Source organism: Eleutherodactylus coqui, chromosome 6 (genome assembly GCF_035609145.1).
Source record: "Eleutherodactylus coqui strain aEleCoq1 chromosome 6, aEleCoq1.hap1, whole genome shotgun sequence".
NCBI lineage: Eukaryota > Metazoa > Chordata > Amphibia > Anura > Eleutherodactylidae > Eleutherodactylus > Eleutherodactylus coqui.
The window spans coordinates 134,988,362-135,011,175 of NC_089842.1; the positions used below are offsets into that span (position 1 = coordinate 134,988,362).

The 22,814-nt window shown below is 43.3% G+C and overlaps 1 protein-coding gene across 1 annotated transcript in view; it reads right to left on the reverse strand.

Moving 5' to 3' along the window:
• The window catches only part of FAM83E (family with sequence similarity 83 member E), an 81,890-nt gene extending 62,944 nt beyond the window's left edge, over window positions 1-18,946 (reverse strand). The window contains exons 1-2 of the mRNA XM_066607717.1: window positions 18,323-18,946; window positions 6,608-7,188 (exon numbers count right to left, since the gene is read on the reverse strand). Coding sequence (XP_066463814.1) covers window positions 6,608-7,057 — 450 coding nt within the window. The 5' untranslated portion in view covers window positions 7,058-7,188; window positions 18,323-18,946. The remainder of the gene's footprint in view (window positions 1-6,607; window positions 7,189-18,322) is intronic.
• Window positions 18,947-22,814: the final 3,868 nt, after the last annotated feature.

Below are 22,814 nucleotides of genomic sequence, written 5' to 3' on the forward strand. Positions count from 1 at the left end.
GGCATGTTTCCCAGATGGCTTTGGTGGTTCCAGTTGTGAGATTATCGGAGAGTGACCCAGTGTATTGAGCATCTGCATCAAAGGAAGACCAAATAGTCAAGGTAGTCTCCTGTCCCCGAGCCATGGCCCGGCCCTCAAAGACAATCTACCCACTGACCCAGAACCTGCAACCCTGCAGGCTCTTCAACGTTATCTTGGTACTGTTGTATCTTGTCTCCACCAGAATAATCGGTGAAGACATGCTTTGGCAGTCCTGAGTTGAAGGACTGCTGTGCTGCCTCATCGGTGCTGCCGCCGGCAATGCTGTCACTCTCCCTGTTCTCCCTGCGACCACTGCGAGGGGGAGCACTGTGACTCTACCAGCAGTAGTGGGCGTAGCTTCAGGGCCGGCACCACTTCCAACGGCATATGTGTTTTTGGCCCGGGAGGATGAAGCAGGAGGTCCAGCTCAGGAGGGCATGTCTGCAGCAGCCAATCAGCCGCTGGGGGGCATATCCTTCAACTTAGTACTGCCAAACCATGTCTCCACCCATTATTCTGGTGGAGACAAGATACAACAGTACTCTTTATCTCTCCTTCATTTCTGAGTTCAGTTTGGCTTCTAATTATTACTTAAAACTGAATGTGGCTCAAAAGGTGTAAAAGGTTGGGGCTCTTTTTACTACATGGTCGTCCAATCATTTACAGCTGCTACTGCTATGGTGTATGGCAAATTTTATCTTTTTATTCTCACTCTCCATTACTTCCATTCATTTCAGTGAAGCATGACATTACACGTGTGACCTTCTATCAATCAGCTGTTCTGACAAATAACCACTACTCTAATTTTCTTTGTATTCCCAGTGGCTGGTCTCTCACTTAGCAACATTTCATAAAGCCTCTGGAAAACCTCTTTAGGAAAAGTAGCAGAAACAACATTTTCTGAAGATAAGACTGGATATAAACAGTTTCTTTAATCAATGATACTGTTAGGGTCCTTTTAGATGCGCCAAATGTCTGGCGCTTAAAGGGGTTGTCCCGCGCCGAAACGTTTTTTTTTTTTTTTCAATAGCCCCAACCGTTCGGCGCGAGACAAACCCGATGCAGGGGTTTAAAAAAAAAAACGGATAGTACTTACCCGAATCCCCGCGCTCCGGTGACTTCTTACTTACCTTGCGAAGATGGCCGCCGGGATCTTCACCCACGGTGGACCGCAGATCTTCTCCCATGGTGCACCGTGGGCTCTGTGCGTTCCATTGCCGATTCCAGCCTCCTGATTGGCTGGAATCGGCACACGTGATGGGGCGGAGCTACGAGGAGCAGCTCTCCGGCACGAGCGGCCCCATTCAGAAGGGAGAAGACCGGACTGCGCAAGCGCGTCTAATTGGGCGATTAGACGCTGAAATTAGACGGCTCCATGGAGACGAGGACGCTAGCAACGGAACAGGTAACTGAATAACTTCTGTATGGCTCATAATTAATGCACAATCTACATTACAAAGTGCATTAATATGGCCATACAGAAGTGCTGAACCCCACTTGCTTTCGCGGGACAACCCCTTTAAGTGCCCAACAGTCATAGCAGGGATTATCACTCCTGTGCTTTCATATGGGAACAATAATCGTTAATTTAATGAAGGTGGACTGGGCCGGACATTGCTTGCCGCAGCCCACCTCCATTCATCAATGAACGACTGCCTATTTATACAGGCAGATTGTCATTTAGTTTTTATGCGTGCACAAACTAAGCAATGAACAATAAGTGAACAAATGTGTATTCATTTGTCTACAATTTCAATTGTATTAAATATATCATGTAAAGGCTGATTTAGACACAACGATTTTCGCTCAAAAATCGCTCAAAGCCATCTTTTGAGCGATAATCGTTGTGTCTAACTGAACTGACATGGTGCAGTTTTGGTTAAGCCGTCGCTGATCGCTGATCTTTCAGCGTGCTGAAACATCAGCGATGAGTCATCAGGAATTCACAGCTGGATACAGCTGATACTATTGTTTCAGCTGTATCCTGCTCCCTGAAGACAGGCTGGGTATGAAGAACACAGCGGTCCAGTTGTGTTCTCCATACCCCACTCAGAGCGCTTGACTGTATAACAGCTGGGCGCTCCAAGCAGAGAGCAGCTGGATGTCGAAAACAAGCATCTTCCGCTCGGAGCACAAGGTGATTGTTCAACGTTTGAGAGATCACCTTGCACTGTAAATCACACAACGATTTTCGCTCAAAAATCGCTCAAAAGATTTTTTGAGCGATAATCGCTGTGTCTAAACCAGGCTTTACAATAGATATCTGAGAAGGAAGTCCACCAATAAACATTTAAGGGACTATCCCAGTAGGAAACTCCCCTTGTAAAAAAAACAGGCCAGTTGTTCTGGGTCAAACTGCTTAGGGAAACTGCGGGTAAAACATGTTTCCACAGAGTCTTCCAGAAAGAGCTACTCTTTCCATTGGCTTCCTACTCTGGCTTATAGAGGAGGACCCAAGTGGTCCCCATTCTACAATGTCCATTTAGAGGCATCTTTAGAATGGGGCAGTCAAGAAAGTGCCGACAAGAAATTAAAACAATGTTGACACACTGCACTAATATAAGCAGAAATACGAAAAACTAATTAGCAGTATTTTGGGCTTGTTATCCTATCAACATCCTAAATGACATAGGGGGCTAACTATTACTATATTGCACATCCAATGTGTGTGTGATAATGGAGCTATTCCATAGTTCTCACACAGAGTGGCATGAAGTTTGAAAATCCTCATGGGCAAGGCACAGTCCTGCTTGGCATTATAGTCTGATTGCTGCAGGGCTTGAGTGGGAGGAACCTCCAGTGGTAATATAGGGATTTGGAAGAAAATTATATTTCACAGCTGGTTCACCCGCCATGTTAGAATACACAAGTGCTGCTGGTGATACTATTGAGAACCCGAGTAGATTAGACTTAACATCTGGCAAAATTGAGTAATTGGGAAACCACTGGGAAACACTGACATGGAAAAACACTTACAGATTTTAGTTAATTGTAAGCTTAAGTGGAGCAACCAGTGTCAGGAAGGGGGAGGGGAGGTCTAAGGCACATGATGAGAGCATTGTTCTTCCTCTTTACAAGTCAGTGGTCAGACCTCACATGGAATATTGTGGACAGTTTGGGGCATCGGTACTCAACATATCAGAGCTTGTATCAAATTATGGATTTTGTTAGTTTAGAAAAAGACAGCTAAGGAGCAACCTAATAACTATGTATAAGTATATCACTGGTACAATACAGAGTTCTCTCCCATCACTTATTTATACCCAGGACTGTGACTGTAACAAGGGGGCATCCTCTTCGTCTAGAGGGAAGGTTTCTACACTGACATAGAAGTGGATTTTTTACTGTAAGAGCAGTGAGATTATAGAACTCTCTGCTTAAGGGCTTATTTACACGAGCGTATAACATATAATATTATATCACTCAAGAAAGGCGTCCAGGCCGCTCTTGTACTCTTCCATCGAATTCTCCATCACCCCATTCTTAGGGCTTATTTACACGAGCGTATATCGGCCAGCTGTGATATTCGCTTCCATCTGAGCAGTCCCCACCTTCCCTCCCCCTCACCGACTCTCTGCCTCTCTCCTCCCCCTTCGGCTGTTTTCAATGAGAGTGGGATGAGGGTGGAGCTAAGCTCCCGCCCACTCCTTGACCCTTGTCTGCAGCCAGCAATGGAAATGGGCGGGGCAGAGCAGAGCTTAGCCCTGCCCCATCAAGCTCCCTCCCATTGCAAACGCCTGAGTGGAGGAGAGAGTGAGAGAGGCAAAGAGCTAGTGAGGGGGAGGGAAGAGGGGGACTGCTTAGATGGAAGCGTATATTGACCGGCCGTGAAAATGCTGGCTGATATAGCCTCGTGTAAATAAGCCCTAAGAATGCGATGATGGAGAATTCGATGAAAGAGTACAAGAGCGGCCTGGACGCCTTTCTTGAGCAATACAATATTATATGTTATAATCATTAATAACTTCAGAAGGGTCAGTGATCCAGGGATTATTCCGATTGCCAGATTGGAGTTGGGAAGGAATTTTTTCTTACATACTATGTTATAATGTTAAGTATTTAACTTCACACATTTGATTTACCAACATGAAAAGATGCCTTACTACTAATAAGATAACTAAATAAATGTATTGTAATATTCCTTCTCAGTAATGTATCTAACTGTCTCATCAGTTAAACTAACTGGCCACAGCGTAGATGATCATGCCCAGGAAATGGAGACATGAGCTACCAAATGATATGCAAATGTTTGCCAACAATTATGAGACCCCCGGTGAAGTCGCAAGTTCACTTCTGTCTTCTTTGTAATAGATACAATTAGGGTTCATTCACACGGATTTATGCTGCGTATTACGCATGTAAAACGCAGAGAACAAAACCAAATTAATTTCAATGGGTTCATTCACATATGCGTATTCTTCATGCAACTTTCAGCCGCATGAAAAAAAACATGGCCTGTCCTATTTTGGTGCGTATTACATGCTGAAATAGGCCACTGAAGCTTGCATATTCACTGCATATTTGTGCATCTAAACATTGGGCCCTTCTAAATTTTCTTTCTGTGCATAAATATGCTGCATATTTACGCATGCAAGAACACACAAAATATGCTGAGAATATGCAATTTTGATTTGTGTTAATACACTATGTATTATGTAACCAAAACTCTCATGCCCCCATGTGAATGAGCCGTTAGACCTTAGTGTAGTAGTTGAGTATGGTCTTCCATTTTTAGATAATCATTACCAGCTAAAATTGTTATAAATGACTGTAAAACTGGCCATAGATTAGTTATTTTGACTAGTGGAACAATGAGCAACTGGTTTGTAAGATGGCAAGTTATGTGTGGTCCTTGATCCAATTGTGGGGCCCCACTCAAGGGTTGTACGATAACTGAAGTGGACACCATCAGTAGGCATGAAGCACAATGGTTACAGTCACAAATGGGTACAGAATCTATACTGGGTACAGAGATTGTTGGTTACTGTAATGGTACAAGGCTTCACAATTTCAGTCTATTTAGGAAGGTACTTATCTTGGCAGTAGCAAATCACAAGAAAAAGCCTCTCACTTAGGGCACACACTTAGTTTGCCAGGTACAGTCAATGTTCATTCATGGAACACTTACTGGAACAGAACAGAAACAGGGCAACAAACTATGCCCAACAACTTTGGTCCACACAGCAGCTCTCCCAGGGCTCACTAAGTCTACATTGAAGATAATGGTCTGACATTACCTTTTGTTTCCTATTACTGGGTCAGTTGTTAAGCCAATAACACATATTTTCCCCTATTTCCAGCATTCTTATTTTTGCACCAACCTTTATGTGGCAAAGTATGAAATGCCTTTGAAAAATCTAGACATACAACATTCACAGCCTTACCCTGATCCAGTCTGGAACTTACCTCCTCATAGAAGCTAATCAGATTAGTTTGAAGGACAGATCCCTAAAATTCATGTTCATGCTCTGTTATAGGGTTTTTATTAGAGATGAGCAAGCATACTCGCTAAGGACAATTACTCGATCGAGCATTGTCCTTAGCGAGTACCTGCCCGCTCAGAAGAAAATGTTCGGCTGCCGGCACGGGTGAGAGGTGAGTTGCGGCAGTGAGCAGGAGGTAGCAGGGGGGGGGGGGGGGGAGGGGGGAGAGGGAGAGAGGGTTCTCCCCTCCGTTCCTCGCCGCTCCCCGCCCTCCGCCGAACCTTTTCTTCCGAGCGGGCAGGTACTCGCTAAAGGCAATGCTCGATCGAGTAATTGCCCTTAGCGAGTATGCTCGCTCATCTCTAGTTTTTATCATAGGGTTAAGGCTTCAAGTTACAAATGTAGCCAAGTTTAACTTGAGTCATTGTGTTAGGATAACTTTTGATGCAACAGTCTATTTGCCATTAATTAGCTATTGAATGGCTCTGTCTGTGTTAAGATAACAATAGCTTTTTAATGACTTCAGATAAGATAACTTGTCTCTGAAAGGTATCACAGACAAGTTAAACTTGGCTAAATCTGTACAATTTCTAAAATTACGCATCTTAATTAGAGATGAGCGAGTATACTCACTAAAGGCAATTGCTCGAGCGAGCATTGCCTTTAGCGAGTACCTGCCCGCTCGAGACCAAAGGTTCGGGTGCCGGCGCGGGGGAGCGATGAGTAGCGGCAGTCAGCAGGAGGGAGCGGGGGGAGAGAGGGAGAGAGAGATCTCCCCTCCATTCCGCCCCGCTCTCCCCCGCAAATCCCCGCCCGCCGCCAACACCCGAACCTTTGGTCTCGAGCGGGCAGGTACTCGCTAAAGGCAATGCTGGCTCGAGCAATTGCCTTTAGTGAGTATACTTGCTCATCTCTAATCTTAATCTATACCTACAATAATTAATATTTATGATGAAAGACAATCAAAAATGAAACGGCTTGTCTCTCCATTAGATGATTGTTGTGCATCTAGCTGTTGACACTACAAGTGAAATGTGAAGAACAATGGAAGAGGACACTCAGCAATAAAATGAAATAACAAAATTAGAAAATTCATGAACAATCCCTCGAGAAGTCTGAAGGCCCAAATGGCAACACATTGTGAGGAAACTGAATTCACATACCTTTGTTGCTTCTTGTATTACTCTCCGAACCACCACTTTAATGTGAGGAGCATTATTACTAGGAGGATGTGTGAAAACTTCAGCTCGTGTAATCCCTTTCCACGTGTCTCCCTCTGGCCATCCAAGGTCCAGCATAGGTGTTGGTACATCTGATTTTCCTGGCCAGTAGCTTACACTTAAATCATCATCCACTTCTGAATCTTCCTCGTATTCTATTTTGCCTAGTTGAGAATCCACTGCTGAGTTTTGTAAAGAAATAACTTCATCCCGGGATAAAAACTGTCGAACTCCTTCACTTTTTAGGTAGTTGTAGAATCCCACTTCCCCGGAAGATAAAAGTGCTTCCAAGGCCGTCCGCTGTTTTTCCGAATAATAAAATTGAGGATTTGTTTGAGAAATCTCAACAAATTCATGCTCATCTTCCAAACATTTTATCTGAGAGTTGGCCATTTTAGACTTAGCAGTCTTTGTAATAAGTTAGTAGTGTTATGCACAGTAAAACATGTACCCGGAGTTTATCTGTATATTAATCCCTTGAAAGTCTTGTGATTGCAGGACTGAGCATGGAATGCAAGGAAACTCTAGAAAGGAAAAAAAAATCTGAATTACTGTGATACTGTCTCATGGATAAAAGCTTTTCCATCTTAGATATGCTAGATGCCCTGTAGGTTTATGGCATAATTAAACCTCTAGCATGTTTCTGTTGGATTAATGATCTGCTAATAATCTGGACAGCCCCTGAAGATGAGCTGCAGACCCTTCACAAAAACTTCAACAAGTTCTATTCAACTATCAGGCTTACTCTCAGATACTCACAATCTCAATACATTAACTAGACACAACTATATACATAAAAAAGATACCATACAAATATTAATCTTCATAAACCTACAGGCCATAAGTTTATGGTTTATGTTACAACTAATTAAGAAGTCCATAATTGGGCATGGCCTGGATGCAGACCTAGATGGCAGCTTTGCCGTGAGCTCTGCTCAGTATCCTCCTCACACAGAGACACTTCAGCATACTGGCGAGTGATTCACTTACCTGTCTCCTCGCTCCAGCTTGGGGATCCTCGCAATGACTCAACGCAGAGCTTCTAAGGCACAGCCACAGTGCCTAATGGAATTTTTTCACCGCCTGCAGTATACACCAAGGCTCCAAAACTGAGACCTGTACTTCCTCTTTGCTTAGCAGCTCACAGGACGGTGAAGAGGTCCCTCACAGAACTTCACCAGGTTCACCTTACTCACCACCTAAGCATGCTTCGGGGCACAGCACCACAGTTTTACCAGAACTGGTAGGTCATCAGGAAGACAGTCTCTCCCTCTACAGCTACACTCAGCCTGCTAAAATGGTGCTCATACACATGGCTTACACAGCTCCTGCTGGCTCACCATCAGATAGTCCTGAAAAACAGAGGCTCAGGCTAGAAATTTTCATTCTCCTCCTTTAACACCAGTTATTACTGTGGATCTCCTTTTCAATATGCCTTCTTCCAACCAAACAGCTTCCGAAACCTTTATAAAGAAATTATACTGGCATTGAAAGGTTCAATTCAAAATTACTTTAACCGCTTATCTACCACTTTTAATTCTTCTATAAATCACCTTAGTAATAGAGTGAGCCACACTGAAAACAAAATAGCTGAACTGACTCAATCACACAATGATCTAATTGATACCCATTATTCTTTAGCTGAGGATATGGATCTTATTGAAAATAAACTGAGGACCGCAGTAGAAGAAACTGTGAAATTTTACAGAATCTCTGAACTTAAAGATTATTTACTTCACTTGATAAAAACAGTCCTACCTGCTAACTCACTAATTGACCTAACCATTCATAGAGTCCATAGATTGACAAAGCCGGAATTTGTGTCAGCTAATGTATCATGTGATGTCATAGCCAGAGTACATTTCTTCCACATCAAAGAAGCCCTAATGTTTGCAGCCCACAAAGCTAACAATATTCTTAGCCCTCATACAGGAATTCTCCTTTCCTCTAACCGCTCACCAGCATCCATACAAGCTAGGAAAGTCTTTTCTAACATCACCTTCAACTTTTATTTTCATGGGGCATACAACTTCCAGAGCATTAGCCTAACTCCTTTTCAAGGAAACCATCCAAAATATCACGAGACTGGATCCAAAACGCCATTTGAAAACGCTGCATTTAAAAACAGAATTTGAGATTCCCCATAGAGATTTCTTTAAATATTCCTAAATTAATTCTTTTTTTAAAATCAAGATCCCTTCTAAACTTGATACTGTTTTGTTCATTATCATAACTGGAAATTGATCATGTGTACGTTTGATATATAACATGTTATTGGAAGACATGGGAGACTCTAAGAAAGCTAATTTTTTGAATTGGGAGAGAGTTCTGACCAGTTGTTTCTCCTTATCTAAGTGGTTCTTGACACAAGGCTGGGCCAATAAATTCTCACTTAACAATTTATAGGGCACTTCTAGGAGTGAAGAGCTAACTAGATGGTATTATACTCCACTTAAACAAGCTAGATGATTTCCTGGCTCTAATCATTTGGGCTGGAGAAATGATAAACAAATGGGCTCTTTACTTCACATCTCTTGGAGGCGACCTTTTTTGTCATCATACTGGTCAGACGTGTTTTCCCTAATAAGAAATATCACGAGAGAACACATCCTGCTAAAGTGTTTTTGCTACTTGATATTGTTTCAGTCCCACCTCCCTACAGTAAATTGATATGCTACATTCTCCTTTCTGCCAAACTGCTTCTTGCCAGAAATTCGAAGTCTCCCACATCTCCCTCCGTCAAGGATTTGATCTCTGTAATTTCAAAACATACTGCCTATGAAAACTTTTTTGCCCTTCAAACAATAAAGTGGAACCCTTGCTGGCATTACTTTTTTCTATAGATTTTATTATACTTATTACTGTTCCCATTACTCTTATTATTTCAAGAATCTTACTCTTCATTAATTTTTGTTATATACTCTACATTGTTATAACCAAATCTTGACTTAATTTTGACTCACTGTAGACATTATGTGTTATTCGTGTAAATCTACCTGCTTGTTCTTACACAATTTTCAATAAAAAATTCTTAATGGGAAAAAAAGAAGTCCATAATTTACAGTCAAGCTCTGCGATACATGCGGTTCTATTCAGACAATGAAGACAGGAAACAACAGCTTTAATCCCTGAGGCTTTATTCCCACGAGCGCATATACGGCGAGTTTTCACGCTTGGGCGCATATACCGTACCCATGTGAAGCATTGGTTTCCAATACAGCCGTTCGCACGGGCGAATATACGGCGTGTAAATACACCGGCAGCGCGAAAAAAAGAACATATACACGGCCAGCGCATATACGCTCAGCCAAAACATAGTTCTGGAACTATGTTTTGTCCAATATACGCCGGCAGGTCCTATAGGCTCCTATGGGAGCAGGGAACGAGAAGGGAGGGGAAGGCATTTTTGCAGTGTCCAATGCTGCGAAAAGCTTACAGGTGCCTCTATATAGGCAAAAGGCATCTCAAGGATTTTGGCAGAGCAAGGGTTTTCCGGAGTGCAGTGTATTTTTTCACCAAAAACGATGGTCACGGTCGTGGGAATGGACGAGAAAACGCTGGCCGTGATCACGGAAAAACGCCCTGTCAGGCGCTTATACGGAGCATGCGTAAAAACGCCATCGCCGTATATGCGCTCGTGGGAAAGAACCCCGAGGAATACTTTTCTACAACCAATAGATGAGTAGATCCAACGAGTCGCAATGATTCCAATGAGCAACCTCTTGGAATACAAACAGAAGGAGGAGAATAGCAGGGTGCCCCTAGTAATCACATGCGAGCAGGCTCTCTCCTGAATTTTTGCTCTGATTTAAGAGCAAGAAATTGGGTTATAAGCCTGCTTGCAAATCAAGAAGCTCACAAGCTGGCTCAGGGTTCCAGTCCTTGCGATGGTCTGCGGCGCTGCTGCATCCTCCTCCACGCTGACAGAGCAGTTCTTCCTGAAAGTTGGGCTTGAATTCCCCACCTCCAGCAAGCTAATGCTCTGATTGGTTAATCCAGCACCGCATCAGCCAATGAAACCTGGCGCTGGACTAACCAGTCACAGCCATTCAATTATGTCATTGGTTAGAAATGCTCTGCCGGCGTGAAGGAGGGACGCGGCAGGCTGCAACAGTGACTGAGACCCGCGTGAGGACCGGAACACCGGCGGTAGATGAGTATTGATGTTTGTATTTTTTACATGTAGTGTAAAGTTTTCCCCATTGAAATGAACTGGAACGCATTATTGGCATTTCAGTTCATTTCAATGGGGAAAATTGATTTGACTTGCGGGTGTTTTGGGTTAAGAGTAGAGATGAGCGAGTATACTCGCTAAGGCACATTACTCGAGCGAGTAGTGCCTTAGCCGAGTATCTCCCAGCTCATCTCTAAAGATTCAGGGGCCGGCGCGGGTGACAGGTGAGTTGCGGCGGGGAGGAGAGAGGGAGAGAGAGATCTCCCCTTCGTTCCTCCCTGCCGCTCCCCGCCCCCCGCCGGCCCCCGAATCTTTAGAGACGAGTGGAGAGATACTCGGCTAAGGCACTACTTGCTCGAGTAATGTGCCTTAGCGAGTATACTCGCTCATCTCTAGTTAGGAGCTCCGTCATGGAACGAATTAAACTCTTAACCCAAGCCACCACTGTATTCCCAGATTTACCTCTTTTCTCATACCAACAGCCACCGAACCTAAGGAATCTCCTTGTTCCTCTCATCACCATCCAAGACAGGCAATTTGTCTTGTAACAGCAAAAGAATGCAAGACCTGTACCCACATCCTTCCAACAAAGTCCACATACCCAACACACTACAGGACTATAAAATCACTGACGCTTTCTCATATACATCCTCCAGTGTGGTATACTTGATATAGTGTACAATGTGTCTTGAAGGCATATACATTAGAGAGATTAGCTAAAAACTACAATCCAGGATAAAGTGGCACAGACATTTGATAATGAGGAAGCTCTAGTACCCGTGGGAATAAATGTCTTTGGACCAGGCCACAGTACGATAGATTTAAAAGTCTTAATACTAAATCGTCATCTTAAGAATGACAGAGACAGATAATTGGGGAATTCAAATTGATAACTTTACAATCATTAATAGGGACCGAACCTAGCACTTTGATTTATGACTCATTACATGGATACCTCACCCCCATCAGGCTGACCTCAGATTTAACTCTGAACTTCAAAGTCTTCCCCTTTTACCTTTACCAAAGGCCTATTTCACCCAAGTGAGTGCCATTGTGATGCATAGAAAACAGACTGCTTTTTAATGCAATGTTCATGCTGTTTTGCTTCTTCATGCACAGGTGTCATCTATGTGTCATTTTCTTTACAGCACATTAAAAAAGGGAAAGTGGCTCAGTTGATGTTATTTAAAACTCCCAATGAAGTCAATGAGTACATGAAAATATGGAACGCACTTGCATGATGTGAGTGCAATCTGTTTTTGAGAATCAGTGCAAGATAGGACATACTATGTCTTTTTTTTTTGCTTGGACTATCCGTTCAAGTACAAAAACGCTTATGTGAATATAACCATTGAAATCGATGTGTTCTAATTCCACACAAGTTTGGTTTGATTAAAAATCGGACCACAGAAAAAACTTCTGCGTGAATAAGCCCTAAAGTTTTATTTCTCTGGCTTATCTTAACCCTTTCCAATCCAATTTGTATCCTGGTTTCCCTAGGGGGCTTACTCTTTTGCTGCCGTTATACAACGGTGCTATATGCTGGCTAAAGCCAGTACTGCATGAGGTGACACGTTGGATAGGCTCCGACAGCAGAGAAGCTGGCAATATTCAGTAAGAGAACCCTCGACGGATGTCTTCCAACATTGGAGCTGTACAGCCTTAAATCATAATGTCTTCAGACGTCAGACAGTGGATTGGAAAGGGTTAATGATGTTTCACTTGCCTGATGAAGGTGGCCTCTGTGCTTCAAAAGCTTGCAAACATAAGTTTTATGACTAGCCATAAAGCTATCACCTCTATAATACTTTGTTGTCTTTTTTTAAACACAAGAGTATTTATCTCATAGATTTTTTTGGCTAACATAGTACCACATTATTTTTGCTGTACATCTAATATATTTGTTAGCATTATCAGCAATCACAGCAGCAACACAAGGAATTTGTAGGAGATGTAGACTGAACATTCTGTGGGCAGTACAGTACAAAAATGTCAGATGGCAATAAATCAGAAAACTGATCTCTTAGGCTTGCATGGGAGCTTTTTAGTCACAGGAGACCTCAGTAGGCTAGGGCTGCATGGCAACTTTTGTGTGATCGAAGATCATTGTGTACCCCTGCTACCCTGCACAATCATTGAAGTCAACACAGTCGCAGTGACACTTGCAAGTTACTGCGACCTGCAGATCACAAAAAATTCACAGATTGGCTTTTTTGGCAATTTCACCCAACAGAGTGTCATATACTTAACTCCCACCGACCTTAAGGCCCATTTAGACACAACGATTATCGCTTAAAAGATGGCGCTCAAGCGAGTTTTGAGTGATAATCGTTGTGTCATTTACAGTGCAAGATGATCGCTCAAGATGAACAATCACCTTGCACTGCCAGCAGAGGATGCAGAAGACAAGCAGGGTGTCCCCGCTTGTCTTCTGCATCCAGCTGTTCCCTGCGCTGAGCACCCAGCTGTTATACAGCTGAGCGCTCAGAGCGGAGGATGCAGAAGACAAGCGGAATGTCCCCACTTGTCTTCTGCATCCAGATGCTTTCTGCATGGAGCGCCCAGCTGTTATACAGCCGAGCGCTCCATGTGGGGTACGGAGAACAGAGCTGGACTGCTCTGTTCTTCATACCCAGCCCGTGTTCAGCATGCGGGATACAGCTGAAACAATAGTATCAGCTGTATCCTGCTGGGAATCCCTGATAAGTCTCATCGTCGTCTTTCAGCATGCTGAAAGACAACGATGAGCGATGGGAGAACAAAAACTGCACGATGTCAGTGCAGTTACACACAACGATTATCGCTCAAAAGACGGCTTTTGAGCGAATTTCGAGCGATAGTCGTTGTGTATAAATGGGCCTTTACTCTACTTCTTTTAAAATAGATGCTATCAGGCTGCTCATTGACTCTAATTGACCTGACAATCAGAGTCTCCAGATTGAAGCAATGTGAGAGGCCTATTGTTCTAGTGAATAGTGGGAGACTTTTCTTGAGTTGGAAGAGCAGTACAAGTAGACCATTGGACTCATTATTAAAGAAAACCACCATCATTAGTTCTGGAATAGTTGCATTATAAATAGCATTTAGTGGGACCTTTACTGGCATGTGTTGTAGGGTATATAAACACTTGGGCTGTATAACCATTTTAATCAAATTGATTTGGCCCGCCACAGAAAGGGGTAGTCTAGACCATAATTTAAGTTTGGTTTTGACTAGTTCTTGTTGTAGGGAGATGGCCTCAGCAATTGCCTGTTCGTGATCATACACCATAGTGATTCTCAGATATTTAAACTTAGAGAACACCGGCAGGCCATACCTGGAGGCAAAGGAGTTATCAGTTGAGTCTTGAGCAGTATACATAATGGCAGATTTTGGCCAATTAATGTATAGTCCTGAGAATTAAGAGAATGTATTTATTATATTAATAGCTTGTGCTTTTAATTTTGGCTCTTCCGTTTTCATTGTATGCTCTATCAGTAATGGAGTCCTGCGTGCCTCATTTATATGCTTAATGACTCCATTAGATATGTTGTTGATGTCTTTTCTTCCATAAAATAAATAAAAAAAGATTGTTCAAGAAATATTAATAACTTGTGGAAAAGACTTCCCCAGGTGTGTAGAAATAGGACCATGTCATCTGTGTACAGACCCACTACACTTCCTCACCCATCCCACCAAATACTCGTAATATCTGGGGCGCAGCTTAGCCTTATAGACAGTGCTTCTATAGCTATGGCAAATAGAGTCGGGGATAGAGGGCAACCCTGTCTGGTGCTACGGGATAAGGGGAATTTGGATGGTGGTTTTCCATTCACTGTTACATAGGCTGTTGGAGATTTCTAAATAATTTGGATCCATTTCCGGTATTGTGGGCCTATGAATAGCATTTAGAGTTGCAGCAACCCATTTACCTAAACAGAACAGTGGCAGTGATCAATCCTATTTTGCATTGCAAGTCAGAATGACTCCACTATAGATAATTATAATAGGAAACTTTGTCTAAAATCCTAGTTTCCCTTAAAGGGAACTTGTCATATCATATGTACAGTCCTATCTGTGGGCACCATTATATAGAGCAGAAGGAGTTGAGTAGATTGTTTTATAATTTTCTGGGAAGAGATTCAGTATAACTTATAATTTATTCAAGTTTCTGCTCTCTCTATGCTTAGGTGTTCTTTGAGTAATGGGATTATGTTTTCATGTTAATTGAAGCCAAAAATCCTTCCCAATGAAAATACGAAGTGCTACGCAATAAGTTAAAAGCGCAAAAAGAGAATTTATATATTGCGAAATTGCACATTTTCTGACTGTACATTAAAGGGGTTTTCTGGGACTCAAAGGCCCCCTTCCCACGGACGGATTTCTATTGAACCTAATAGCTCAGGGCTCACGGTGCGGAATTCCACCGCGGAATTCCGCACCGTGAAATCTCTCGTCCTCACCCGCGGCTATTTTCCGCGGGTGTACATGCTGACGGCTTCCATTGCAGCCTCTCTGCCTACCGCCGCGTCATATGACGTGACCGGCCGCGTCATGTGACACGGTGGGCGTGTCATGTGACGTAGCCGGTGTGTCACATGACGCTGCGGCGCATCACGCCGAAGCGTCATGAGGGAGCGAGAATGCCGGATCCACAGGTAAGTTTGGGGGTCTCTGGGGGGCGCCGTGACGGGCTCCGCCGCGAAATTCCGTCACGGCTGTGACCCAGCCTTAGGATAGGTCATAAAATTTCTGATCGGTTGAGGTCCGCTGCTTAGAATTCCCCGCTAATCAGCTGCTGTTTGAAGCGGCCATGGTGCTCAGGTGAGAACTGTGGCCTTCTCTCAGACCAGTGGTGTCACATTCATTCATCATATGGCCTGAGAGCAGCTCGGTCTCATTCAAGTGAATGCTATTCCAAGTACCACCTCTACAAAATGTATGGCGCTGTGCCTGGTATACAGGGAAAGTAGGTCATCAGTGTTGAAGTTCTGGAAAACCCCTTTAACCATGGGGAATCTTTACTTTAAAGCAGGCTATTTTGCCAACAGCACACAAGAAATAACAACTTGCCTTTATTTATCCATGAACATTAGGGAGCGAAGGGTGGATATCAAGCGAGCAGTGATAATTACTGGTTACAGTGCCTTAGGGCTCATGTCCACGGGGAAAAGAAGAATTAAAATCCGCAGCGGATTTTAACTCTTCTCCCGTGCGCGGATCCGCACCCCATAGGGATGCATTGACCACCCGCGGGTAGATAAATACCCGCGGATCGTCAATAAAAGTGATTTAAAAAAAAATGGAGCATGGAAAAATCTGGACCATGCTCCATTTTCATGCGGGTCTCCCGCGGGCTTCTATTGAAGCCTATGGAAGCCGTCCGGATCCGCGGGACACAAAAATCACATTTTACTTACCCGCTCCGGTTCTTCTCTTCGGCGCCGCGCCATCCTCTCTCAGCCGCGGCCGGATCATTTTGCTTCGGCCCGGCGCATGCGCGGGGCACGTCACCGACGTCATCGTGCACATCCGCCGAGCCGAAGAATGAAGATCCGGCCGCGACGAGAGAAGATGACGCCGCCGCGAAGAGAAGAAACGGAGCGGATGGGAGGTGAGTTTATTGTCATTTATTCTTATTTTCAGCACTCATGTCCGCGGGGCAGGAGGGACCCGCTGCAGATTCTACATGTAGAATCCGTAGCGGGCCCGATTTTCCCCGTGGACATGAGGCCTTATACTCTGATATGTACAATATAAAATTACGGCAAATATCTTTGATTAATATAAAATACATTCTCTTGACGTTTATTCTTATTGGGGGCAAGCTACTACTGCAAAATGCGCCAGAATATGGCAGAAATCATGCCAAAAATATGCCCCACGTTCCTTAAGCAAAACTTAGTGTGTGTTTTATACACTTTTTACATCTTACTAGGTAAATTTGAAAAGAGTCTTGAAAAGGATGTGTGACTAGGATGATATCAAATGTGCTAGGTTTATTAGTGGTGTGCAAACTATTGATGTAAAGTAAAGCAGCCAAACGGTAAATGAGTCTATCATACCTAGTAAGATGTACTAAATATATCGAACGGCATATGCCATTGTGATAACTTTAAGGCACTTTTGTCTGTCTGGCCTAATTTTGTCCTGTCTAACTTTATAACATTAACAATAAAGCTCCCCTTAATGTGTATGTTTGTGACAAGCTTTAACCCCTTAACAACCAATGGCACGTCCATTGGGCTACAAGTGTGTCTGGAACAGGTTTGAGAGCTGAGCCCACTTCATACCCGACAGCTATAAGCTCTTTCTTCAAACTGACAGTCCCCAGTAATGTCTGCAATTGGAGCTGGCCCCAATCACGACCACCCAACTGCTTAGATGCCACAGTCAATGTTCACTGTGACATCTAAGCAGTTAGCCGTAAAGGAGACAAAAAACTGGTAGTTGACTGCCTGCTCAAAACTGTAGATGATGCCTTCTTTACGTGAATAAAGGGATAATTTTATCGGCAAATATACTTTTGCTAGCAATGGGATCAGATCAGGATAAGTTTTAAAATATAGTATAGTGTCATGGCCGTCAGTGTCCCTTACTTCCTCCTGCTGCCAGTCATGGCCATTGCTGTGTTCCACATGTAATCTGCAAGAGATGCCATATTTCTTGTAAATTTCCTAATCCCCATATCCGCATTTGGCTGGTCTACCTCTTAAAGGGCCAGCATGCACATCCAACTTTTTCTTCCCTGACCAATCCAGACAAGCCTCTGCTTAATTAAGGCACCTCCTCCTACTAGCAGGTGCCTGAGCAATCGGTCTCTGTAGTGTGCAAATGTGTTTGCTGTTCTGCCTATTCACTTGGTTGGGATTCGTGCCTGTCTAACTCAGCTTTTCTAGACTTATCCACTTCTGCCCTCGGCTTGTGTATTGACAAAGTTTACTCTGCCTGCTGCCTGCCCTGACGCTTGGCTTGCTTCTCCGTTCCACCTGTCTTCACCTCAGCTCTGTTCTTTGGCTACATCTCTGTCTACATTCTCCAGTACTGCGTTACGGTAAACCTGACCAAGTTGCATTAGCTCCCCTTAACTTAGACAACTTCTGGGAGAGCGGTCTAGGTTCCCCCACAGTGAGTACCAGATCCTAATTAAAAAAGTTAAAACTGGGGACCCACAGGTACAGCCCTCGGATCTAGCCCTAAGCCAAATTGGCACAGTGGATCTACACCACTGACTTGACGCATAGTCAGGACTTTCCTACCTGCATCAATCATGAGTCTGAGTTCCAGTTTCAAACTACAGATCTACAAATGACAGTCTGTAGCCTGCTGATAGCAAAACAACAGCAAGAAATCTGAAATTTCCTCAGCTGTCCTTGATTTTCAGAACAAGTTTGCTACTAACTTGAAAAATGCTGCTTAATATATATTAGAAAACATTTGTATGTAACAAATATTTTATGCAAAGTAACTTCAATATAAAAAGAAGAATGATAATAAAATCATACCTGACAAGAAGCCCTCTTCATTATAGTAGGACACAAGATCTTCCACGATTAGTCATGACGTCAAAAACTTTGAGGATATTTTGTTTTTTCCAGCCGGTTGTTTTGCCATCTCTTCCCTGAAGCCTTTTGTTTCTTCTTTGAAATGTGAAATAATTTAAATGACATAAAAACCTAAAAATCACAAGAATATTCAGAGCAGTACTTGTGAGACTCAAGTCCAGCTGAAAACTTGAACCCAGGACAGAAGATACTTTTACTGTCTCCTCGAATCCATGGGCTTATCTATAAGCGACTGTGGGAAAGATGTCAGCATAGCTCAAAGAAACTGCGGTTGTGTAGGTTGTCGCTCTCCACCTGCTCTCCCTGTCTTTGTTCTTCCTGTCATTGTGCCAGACTCAGGAGACACACCAGCAGGTCATGCAGCCTACCTGTAGCAACCAGGAAGCATTTACACCTTCAGTAGATCAGTTGACTTATTTGCAAGATGATAAATCAACAGAAGTGAAACAGGATAGACGTTAACGAGGGTCTGGCCAGGCTTCACCGTAGCATAGCTGATCATGAGGACCATCAGTAATGACTTCTTTTATAGGCTGGATTTAAATAGGTAACTATAGCAGGCTATTCCTGTAAGGATCTACTGGCCTACATTTCTATAAACACGTATTACAAAGCAGGCGGCAATTCATTCTGCATTCTGAATGTGATATTAGATTATAGATAACAATGTGGGTTATTGTTACCAGATGACTGTGGGACACCTGGACAGACTACAATTAACATGCACAGCAAATACAATGGGATCATTTAACTCTTTACACACGGAACATGGACAGAAGTGACAGTGTTACTGTCACAACAGAAGTTCTCTTTGTTTTAACAATCCATATCCTATATGGATATTCCTGGTAACTTTGTTGAGCCAGCATGGAAATGCTTGAGTTCTTACACCGCTCTCACTAAACCCTGCAAGCCCTGTGATGGTTGCACAGAGGGAGAATCGAGATGGGGTATAGGAAGTTGCACCCAATTTTAACCTCTGGATGTCATTTTCTATATGACCTCTTTTAATGCATTTTATTTCTGTATACTATGGAACCCTTAACCTAAGGGCTCATTCACATGGACGTATATCGGCTGGGTTTTCACGCCCAGCTGATATACGTCGCCCCTCTCTGTAAGGAGAGTAGGCGGGATGGGACAGGAGCTAGTATGCTGAGCTCCCACCCCCTCTCCACACCTCACCACTGTTTGCAATGGGAGGGGTGGGATGGGGCGGAGCTAAGCTCAGCTCCTTCCCTCCCATTGCAAACAGTGGCAGGGGGCGGGAGATTAGCACACTAGCTCCCGCCCCATCCCGCGTCCTTCCCTTGCAGAGAGGGGCAGTGAATATTGGCCGGGCGTGAAAACTTGGCTGATATACGTCTATGTGAATAAGCCCTAAAAAATACATTAAAATGTCAAAAACCCTCTAGGAAATGTTATTTTTTTTGTAGATTTTGAAGTTAAGTAGGACATAAATATATTTGGTTCATAACTCAAATGTCGTAAAAAAAAGTTTTCCCATGACTTAAAATTGCTTCACAATTACTTTTGTCCTTCCTGGTCAGAGCTGACCAAGACTTGTGATTGCTGCAGTCAATCACTGGTCACAGCAATGATCTTCTATAGCTGCTGTAGTCACAGGTCCTGGTCAGCAGCAAACAGGGATGACAGAGTGGTTGTGAAGCAATTTTAAGATATTGAAAACCCCGGTTAAGTGCAATTTAAAGGGGTTGCCCAGATTTAAAATCTTGATAGCCTATCCTTGGGATAGGCCACCATTAGTAGACAGGAAAGCATCTGCTTTCCAGGATCCCCTCTGATCAGCTGTTCTCCAGGATGTTGTGCTGTAGACAGCTCTGTTCTCACTGCAGTGGTGAGACTTGGTATTGCAGGCAAGTTTCCATGCACTTCAATGGGAATTTTGCCCATAATACGAAGCCTGGTCACTGCATTGGGAACTGAGCTGTCTGCTTCTTGCATAAATCAGCTCAATCCACAAAAGCACTGGCCCAGTGAACAGCTGATCGGTGGGCGTCAGACCTGCACTAATCTACTATTGATGACCTAGCCAGAGAATGGGCCTTTAATAGTTTACAACTGGACAGTCCCTTTAACCTCTTGATGTAACTAATTTTAGCTTAAGTGAACAGTAACTTTTTGTTCCCTGTCTGTGTTCCAATGGTCACGACTTTTTAATGTTTTTCTTAAATGTAGCAGTTTGAGGTCTTGTATTTTGCTTAATAAGCTGTAGTTTTTATAGCAACCATTTTGGTTTATAAATGATATATTGAATCATTTTTAGTAATATTTTTTGGATGGAAATGAAAAAAAAAACGAAGCAATTTTGCGATTGTTTTTAGAGATATATTTTCATCATAAGTTACAAATAATATGTTAATTTTATTCTATGGGTCATTATGATTGCAGCAATACCAAATCAATATAGTTGTTATGGTTTACTACTACAATAAAAAACACTTCTTTACAAAATAATAACATTTCCATTTTTCTATCAATGTTAGGGCTTATTTAGACGACCGTATATCGGCTGGGTTTTCACGCCAAGCCGATATACGGTGTCCTTGTCTGCAGGGAGGGGACGATGGAAGAGCAAGGAGCAGGAACTGAGCTCCCTCCCCCTCACCGCCCCTTGCCACTATTAGCAATAGGAGGGGTCGAGACAGGGCGGAGCTAAGTCCTGGCACTTAGCTCCGCCCCTGCCCCTCCCATTGCAAATAGGGACGGGGAAGGGGCGGGAGCTCAGTTCCAGCTCCTGGCTCTTCCATCCTCCCCCCCTGCAGACAAGGACACCGTATATCGGCTCGGCATGAAAACCGAGCCGATATACGGTCGTCTAAATAGGCCCTTACTTTGGGAAGGCTTGCTTTTTGCAGGTTGACTCGCTGTTTTCATTGAAACCATTTTGGGGTAGATATAATTTTTTTTATCACTTATTATGACTGCTTTTAGGTGGTAGTTTGAAAAGAAAATAGCTATTTTTGCTTTTTTACAATATTTAAGATGGGGGATAAAAAACGTGTCAATTTTAAGTGTTGTCAATTTCAACACTGATCATGCAGTGATGCCAATTATATATAGTTTTTTTTATCTTTTACTTTTTGTAAAGTATTTTTTAAATCTTTCAAAACTCTCTATATAACTTTTATGTGTCTTTAGTCTCACTTTTGGACTTGACTTTGATTGGTGCAATAATACACTGCAAGCCTTCTGTATTGCAGTATATTATGTCTGTTGGTCACGCTAAATATTTTCCAGCAGAGTGAAAGTACTGTTTGTAGAATTGCTAAGAATTATTTTTAGCCAAGGAGTAGTATGTTATATGCAATAATTCTAATTAATAATACGTAATGTTAAAAACTCCCTATTTATGCAGGGAAATATTACTATAACTTATTGCAATGATTGCATAATAATTCATGCATAAACAGGGAATTTATGTAATTGTAAAGCCATTTTATATCACACACTAAGTATAAACATGAAGATGTACTTTTCTTGAAGCACAAAATCTGTCAAGGACCGAGGCAATAGACAATCTGAATGGAAGACCTCAATGAAATAATAGCTGAGATAGTTGAAGGGTACAGTGGTACTTGTCAAATAAGGCATTTGCCATGCCAGGTGCCCCCTACCATTCATTTTATTTGGACTGTGAAAATCTGTGGCCGTGGGCTAGTATTAACTTTAGGGTGCATTCAGATGACCGTATATCAGCTGGGTTTTCACGCCCAGCCGATATACGGCGTCTCTCTCTGCAGGGGGAGGAGGCTGGAAGAGCCCGGAGCAGTGCTCTGAGCTCTCGCCCCCTCTCTGCCTCCTCTCCACCCCCTCTCCGCCCCTCTGCACTATTTGCAATAAGAGAAGGCGGGCGGGGCTAAGTTCCAGGAATTAGCTCTGCCCCCATCCTGCCTCTCCTCATTCAAAATAGTGCAGGGGTGTGAAAAGGAGGCAGAGAGGGGGCGGGAGCTCAGGGCACTGCTCCCGACTCTTCCAGCCTCCTCCCCCTGCAGAGAGAGATGCCGTATATCGGCTGGACGTGAAAACCCAGCCGATATACGGTCGTCTGAATGCACCCATAAGTGGTACTTTTCTACACCTCAAGAACTACTGATTTTCTAAGTCAAAATAAAATAAATCTCGGAGGGAGTGGCAAACCTTACACACAGGCACAATGATCATACATTTCAATACAATGTATAAGATGATCTCCTATTTAGGGCGCCTGCACACGAGCGGAAATTCCGCGGCTGGATTTCCCACAGGATTTCCGCCGCTGGAAGCCTGCATAGGATTGCGTTAACAAACGCAATCCTATGCAGATGGCTGTGGTTTGGCCGCTCGAAATCTCACGCGGCAAACAAACCGTGGCAAGCTCTATTTCTGTGCGGTGCTCGCTGAGCCCCGCTCAGAAACGTCACCCACCCGC